Source organism: Lipotes vexillifer, unplaced genomic scaffold, assembly GCF_000442215.2.
Source record: "Lipotes vexillifer unplaced genomic scaffold, Lipotes_vexillifer_v1.1 scaffold298, whole genome shotgun sequence".
NCBI classification, from domain to species: domain Eukaryota; kingdom Metazoa; phylum Chordata; class Mammalia; order Artiodactyla; family Lipotidae; genus Lipotes; species Lipotes vexillifer.
In genome coordinates this window covers 1,136,509-1,143,985 of record NW_006793272.1, presented here as the reverse complement: position 1 = coordinate 1,143,985, position 7,477 = coordinate 1,136,509, and the positions used below count along the sequence as shown (strand labels likewise).

General features: G+C 43.7%; 1 protein-coding gene across 1 annotated transcript in view; it reads left to right on the top strand.

Moving 5' to 3' along the window:
* Nucleotides 1-2,430, top strand: part of CAPN6 (calpain 6) — a 25,606-nt gene extending 23,176 nt beyond the window's left edge. Inside the window, 1 exon segment of the mRNA XM_007466306.1 lies at nucleotides 811-2,430. Coding sequence (XP_007466368.1) covers nucleotides 811-993 — 183 coding nt within the window. The 3' untranslated portion in view covers nucleotides 994-2,430.
* Nucleotides 2,431-7,477: the final 5,047 nt, after the last annotated feature.

The following is a 7,477-nucleotide window of genomic DNA, read 5'->3' as shown; positions in this document are numbered from 1 at the left end:
CCCGCGTCCCCTGCATCGGCAGGCGGACTCTCAACCACTGCGCCACCAGGGAAGCCCTATCCTGGTTTTTTGTTTGATTGTTTTGTACTCAAAGACACCTCCCACCAGGCACAATCACGGGCTTCCTTATGAATCTCCATCCTAAATCTCCTCTCCTCTGTTCTTTCACTGTGGGCAGAAGCCCGCATGCGGGCAGGTGCACATGTTAACACAGGTACTGTAAAGCCCATGTGGGGAAGTATATGCCAGTTCACATGACCCTCGCCCTGCTGCTCAGAATGGAGCACTGTGGCTTGGCTGTTTTTCTGACTTAATGCTTCTGACCAGCTGCCTTTCGGCGGCCATCTCATAGATCAAGGTTGATTCTGAACTCTGACTGGTGGCTTTTCGTCTCTACTCTTTGAGGTACTTTCCCCTTAGCCAGAGAGGTATCAGGAAATACAGTCTCTTGGTTTTGTTTGTTTGTTTGTTTTTGTTTTTGTTTTTTTTTGGTTTTTTTGCGGTACGCGGGCCTCTCACCGCTGCGGCCTCTCCCACTGCGGAGCACAGGCTCCGGACGCGCAGGCTCAGCGGCCATGGCTCACGGGCCCAGCCGCTCCGCGGCATGTGGGATCCTCCCAGACCGGGACACGAACCCGCGTCCCCTGCATCGGCAGGCGGACTCTCAACCACTGCGCCACCAGGGAAGCCCCAGTCCCTTGGTTTTTAAACAGACCTTTCAAAGCCCAGCATTAGGTTCTAGATGCCACTCGGCAAAGTCCAATGTTACAGAGGGTTGCTCATCTTCACTTTCTTGACTTGTCTCTCCAGGTCTGGAACAGACGAAAGTTCTGCGATCAGTTCTTGGGGCAGGTTACTCTGGATGCTGACCCCAGTGACTGCCGTGATCTGAAGTCCCTGTACCTGCGTAAGAAGGGTGGCCCAACTGCCAAAGTTAAACAAGGCCACATCAGCTTCAAGGTTATTTCCAGTGATGATCTCACTGAGCTCTAAATCTCGAGCTCCAGGGAATCCTGACAGAGCTTTCCCATCCTTTTATTTTCTGTCAGATGCTAGATCTTATCTAGGATTCATAATCTTTTGAAAGAAAGAAATTCACAGTAATTAACTTTTCCTTTCTTCTGATAAGTTCCCCGTACCTCCCCATCCGAGTAGCGTAAGTAGCTACATAACCTATATACCTCCAGCAGCTGGACAGGGGGAGGTGACAGTCCTATCTGGAGATCAGACAGATGTTGGCCAAGGAAAGATCTCTGGGGCTTCCGGGGGGTGAGATTCATGCAGGACAGCGACAACAGCCTGGATACCCTACCGATGTCTTAGCTGTTTTCAGGTGCCCAAAATGTCTCCCCTGTAGGGCATGTTGAGGAAGGCGGAGGGGTGATCAAGGCCAAGCAGGTCTAGCCTGACATCCCAGCTCCTGACTGAACACTACAGGTGTCCCAGCAGCCTTTTACCCAGCAGCCAGAGCCTGTTTATACATCCCCAGCCCTTACCGCCGGCACCGCCATCACCACCACCACCAACCACCACCTCTGGAAAGTGTAGTCCTGCCCTGACCCAAGTCACCCCCCACGGTAGGTTTTACCTTCATGTTGAGGAAGCTTCCTAGGTGCTTAATCAAGAGCTGGAGTTCCGTGAGGCTCGGACAGTGGGAAGGGCTCGAGCTCCAGCTCCATGGAAGCCGGCTGTGTGCCGCAAGAGGGAAAAGTGCAAGAAGCTGCAGCGGGAGACAAAGCCTCGGTCCCCCACGCATCCACACACACCTACACTCACACACGCGCACGTGGGCGCGCACGAACTACCATTCAGGCAGTCAGCGGGCAAGAGGAAGGATGAATAAGGACCACGCAGGATAAAAGGACGAGAGACTCCATCCAGGCATAGTCTCGCCAGTTTGGGGCCCCTGACTGCAAATGTGAAACCTCCTGCTGCTGCTAGGTTTACAAACAAGCCCGTTGTCCTGTGCCTCCTAATATCATTGGTACTGAAGACCCCATCTGGGGGGCTTGAGACCCCTCAGGCTTTTCTCCCAGTTGGGAACATTCACTCCCTGGGGGTGTTTGTTTGCCCTCTTGTTTTTTCAGTCCTTCTATAGAATTTTCTCTAGAGCCAGTCATTCTGAAATGTTCTTCCCTCCATCTCCTCTTATCAACATTCGACCCCTCCTTCAAGGCCCAGCATAAATGCCACGTCCTCCGTGAAGCCTTTCCCCATCCCCCAAGCTCCACCTCCTAGAATATTTCAACGCTTCTGCAATGATGAATAAAATGACATAGTTGTAGTATACTTAGTCTAGTCCAGCACGCGATCATTTAAAAAATTTTGTAGTTTTCTTAACTCGCTCCTTTTCCTACCATGTTTTTCAGTCTAACTTCTGCAGTGCCTTCACCACACTGCCTTACATAATCCAAACCACAATAAAGTTCACGTTTAATAAACTGACCGGTCTTGACTTGATTTGGTGGCACAGGAGAGATGGCAAGAGTGGCCGTCTGCTGAGACTCCTTTGCGAGCGGTTAGAGGTGGGGGTGGGAGGAGGGGTACTTCCTGCAACCGGAGCCCAGGCTTAAGTCGGATGGATGCAGAGGCCTTGGCTGTGTTCATCCAGGTGGGGGAGGGGCTGGTAGAATGGAGAGGGGGTCCTTTTCTAGTCCACATTTAGGGGTATTTGTGTGATATCAGGGGTTACATGATTTTGAAACCCCTCTGAGATTGGACTCAAGGCCACAGCTACAGTGGCCAGATGGTTCAAGGGCAGGCCTTCCAACAGGAGACAATACCATCCTCCCTCCCACCATATCCCTGAGAGCAGAACGGATGTGAAGACTTCATTCACTCGCTTCCACACTTAATTTGTCATCTGCCCATTTTGGGGTTAGGCTAGGAGGGAAACTCCTCTCCTTTTTCCTTGAGCTCTCTTCCTCCTGACAGGACAGGATGCCCAGACAGGGGAGGCATCTCCAAGCTCAGCAGAACCGACCTCAAGCACAGTCCTCATTCCCTGTCCCTGCAATACTAAGCCAGAACACACTAGAGATGACATCTTAAAGACAGGCATTTAGATGTGCTAGAACTTTTTCAGAAATGAAGTCTCTGATACAACTAATGTAATAGTTCTATATGGTCACCAGATGGCACTATGGTATTATGATTAAGCTCAAACGCTCTGCCACTTTTTAAGGATGAGAAATTTTTTCCCCAAATAAGAATAAAGACACAGGCGTAGAGAATGGACTTGAGGGCACGGGGAAGGGGAAGGGTAATCTGGGACGAAGTGAGAGTGTGGCACGGACATATATACACTACCGAATGTAAAACCGATAGCTAGTGGGAAGCAGCCGCATAGCACAGGGAGATCAGCTCGGTGCTTTGTGACCACCTAGAGGGGTGGGATAGGGAGGGTGGGAGGGAGGCTCAAGAGGGAGGGGATATGGGGATATATGTATACATACAGCTGATTCACTTTGTTATACAGCAGAAACTAACACAACATTGTGAAGCAATTATACTCCAATAGAGATGTAAAAAAAAAAAAGGTGGAAAAGAAAAAGAACTAACACGTTTTTGATTGTCTGCTATGTGTCAGACTCCATGCTCAATGCTTTACATATGTAATCTCATTTTAATTCACATAACAACCATATGAAGTGTTGTTATTATCTCTGTTTTCCAAAAATAAGGAAATGAAGGAACAGAGAGGATAAATCACATTTATCACACTTATAACAGAGAGGATAAATAACATTTATCACACATATCAGAGAGGATAAATAACAAATAAGTAACAACTCAAGGTTGTTAGTCAGTAATCATATAATGATTATTAATCAGATAATAATGTCTATTCGACTCCTAAACCTTGAACTTTTCCATAAAAATATGCTGTCCCCCAGAAAGTGGTAACATCTTCCCTACATCTGTGCCAGCTGTGTAGCCATAATATTGTACCAAGAACTGTACAAATACCAAATGTTTCTCTCAGAATCTTTACCTCTCTGACTTACATACGCATGCGTATATGTACGTATGCACACATATAATGTGTCAGTAGACTTCGTCTTCCCAAGAGGAATCCAGTGCACTAATACGTATCAATATGTATTATTTGATACCAACATAAATGACTCTCAAAATAATTATGCTGGCTGAAAGAAGGCAGAAAAAGAAGGGTGCATCCTGCCTGGTTCCGTTCACATAAAACCTCGAAAATGTGAACTACTCTGTAGTGACATAAAACTTCTCATTGGTTGCCTGGGGAGGTGGGGAGGGGAGAGAGGAAAGAAATACAAAGTGACCAGAGGAACATTTGGGGAGTAATGATTAGGTTCATAATTTTGGAGCTATTGTGTATCTTAGTTGTCTCGTTGGTTACACGACTGTATGCATTTCTCAGAGCTCAACTGAATTTTACTATAAATAAATTTTTAAGAAGTGGAGCCTTATAACCACTCTACCATCCCCTTCTAATCTTTTAAAGTTTCATAGCTATTATATCTGAATAGATTAAAAATTCCTCCAGACAATGTTATAATTTTTTCTTTCAACAGTCCTACATGTTTTAAAGAACTTAAGGGGAGGAAAATAGTATTTTCTACTGACTATTTCTGTTTTGTGTCTTTATTTCTGAAGTTCCAAGATTCTCTTTGGTATCATTTATATTCACCCTGAAGAACTCCCTTTAGCATTTCTTTCAGATCTGTTGATGAATTCTCTTAGTTTTTCTTCATCTGAGAATATCTTTATTTTGCTTTCATTCCTGAAGAATATTTTTGCTGGATATAGAATTCAGGTTTGGCAGTTCTTCCCTTTAAGCGATTTAAAGACATTATTCCTTTCTCTTCTGCCCTCTGTGGTTTCTGCTGAGAAATCCACAGTATTCAAATTCTTGTTTTATATATATTATGTTTCATTTTGCTCTATCTTCTTGCAAAATTTTTCTTTATCTTTAGTGTTCAGCAGTACTATTATCTGTCTGGGAGCGATTTTCTTTATGTTTTATACAGTTTGGAGTTCACTGGGTTCTTGAATGTGTAAATATATGTCTTTGATCAAATTTTGGGAAGTTTTCAGTAATTATTTATACAAAAATTACTTACTGCACCAATTCCTTTTTCTGTTCCCTCTGGACCTTTGGTGACATGACTATTAGACATTTTTATATTGCCCCAGAGATCTTGGAAGCTTTGTTCATAATTTAACTTTAATTAAAAAAAATCTACATGGAGTGAATGATTTGATAGAAATAAGCACAGAGAACTGTTAGACACCAAGGAGGTACACCCAATCCCTGGGGTCAGGGAAAGCTTTCTGGAAGAGGTGATGTCTAAGCCGAAACCTGATGGATGAGTACAACTGGCCAAATGAAGGAGGGAGGGACCAGCAGTGACAGGCAATGAGAATGACGTGTGCAAGTGCAGGGACTTGCAAGGGAGCATGGAATGTTTGGAGAAAAACAATTCGTTACGGTTGAAACATACGGTGCCAATGTGGGAATGATGAAAGATGACGTTCAAGCAGTAAATGGAACGAATCATGAGAGGTCTTATATTTCAGGATAGGCATTTTTGACTTAGCCAATCCTGAGGACAACTGGGAAACTGAAAAAAAAATTTTTTAATGTGAATGGAGTTTCTTCTTTTTTTTGCTTTTCTGCATTTTCTCATGTTTCTATAATGGACATGTATCATTTTTTATTATAACAGCTTTAGGAAAAATATAATTCACATATCACACAACTCACCAATTTAAAGTGTACAATTCAATGGTTTTTGGTTTATTTACAGAGTTGAGCAACCGTTACCACAATCAATTTTAGAACAGTTATATCACTTCCAGAAAAGAAACCCTGTGCCCCCCACTTCCTCCTAATCCCCGTCTCCTCCACTTTAGGAAACCACTAAGCTACCTTCTGTGTCTATGGATTTGCCTATTCTGGACATTTCATGTAAATAAGGTTATACAAAGTGTGGCTTTTTGTGTTTGGCTTCTTTTATTTAGCACAGTATCTTCAAGGTTCATCTATACTGTAGCATGGATCAGTACTTCATTTCTTTTGATCTCCAGATAATATTCCATCGTATGGACATACCACATTTTGTGTATTCATTCACCAGTTGATGGAAATTTGGGTTGCTTCCCCTTTTTGGCTATTGTGAATAATGCTGCTGTGAACATTTGTGTACACGTCTTTGTGGGGACATATGTTTTCAATTCTCTTGGGTATGTAGCTACGAGTGGAATTGCTGGATCACACAGTAACTGTATGCTTAACTGTTTGAGTAACTGACAGATTGTGTTCTAAAGCACCATTTTGCATTCCCACCAGCAGCGTATAAAGTTTCCAATTTCTCCACATCCTTGCCAATACTTGCTATTATCTATCATCTTAATTATTTCCATCCTAGTGGGTGTGAAGTTGATATCTCATTGTGGTTTTGATTTGCATTTCTCTAGTGGCTAAGAATGTTGAGCATCTTTTTTTTTTTTTTTTTTCGGTACGTGGGCCTCTCACTGCCGTGGCCTCTCCCGCTGTGGAGCACAGGCTCCGGACGTGCAGGCCCAGCGGCCATGGCTCATGGGCCCAGCCGCTCCGCGGCATGTGGGATCCTCCCGGACCGGGGCACGAACCCGCATCCCCTGCATCGGCAGGCTGACTCTCAACCACTGCGCCACCAGGGAAGCCTGTTGAGCATCGTTTTATGTGCTTATTGGCTATTTGTACATATTTTTTTGAAAAATGTCTATTCAAATCCTTTGTCCATTTTTAATTGGGCTGTCTTTTTATTATTGAGTTATAGTTTCTCTTTATATATTCTGGATCTAATTCATTTAATAGATATGTGATTTGCAAATAGTTCCTCCCATTCTGTGGGTTGTCTTTTCTATTTCCTGATGGTATTCTTTGAAGCAAGAAAGTTTTTAATTTTGGTGATGTCCAGTGTATCTATTTTTGTATCTTTTGTTGTTTATGGTTTTGGTGTGATATCTAAGGAACCACTGTCTAATCAAATGTCACAAGATTTATGCCTATGTCCTCGTCTAAGAGTTTTGTAGTGTCAGCGCTTTCATGTAGATTTTTGACCCATTTTGAGTTAGTTTTTGTATGTTGATGTATGGCAAGGGCCCAAATTCATCCTTTTGCATGTGGATATCCAGTTGTCTTAGCACCATTTCTTTTTTTTTTATTTTTTTTTATTTTTATTTTTTTTTAACATCTTTATTGGGGTATAATTGCTTTACAATGGTGTGTTAGTTTCTGCTTTATAACAGAGTCAGTTATACATATGTTCCCATATCTCTTCCCTCTTTGTCTCCCTCCCTCCCACCCCCCCATCCCACCCCTCCAGACAGCCACAAAGAACCGAGCCGGTTTCCCTGTGCCATGCGGCTGCTTCCCACTGGCTATCTACCTTACGTTTGTTAGTATATATATGCCCATGTCTCTCTCTCGCCCTAACACACCTCACCCTTCCCC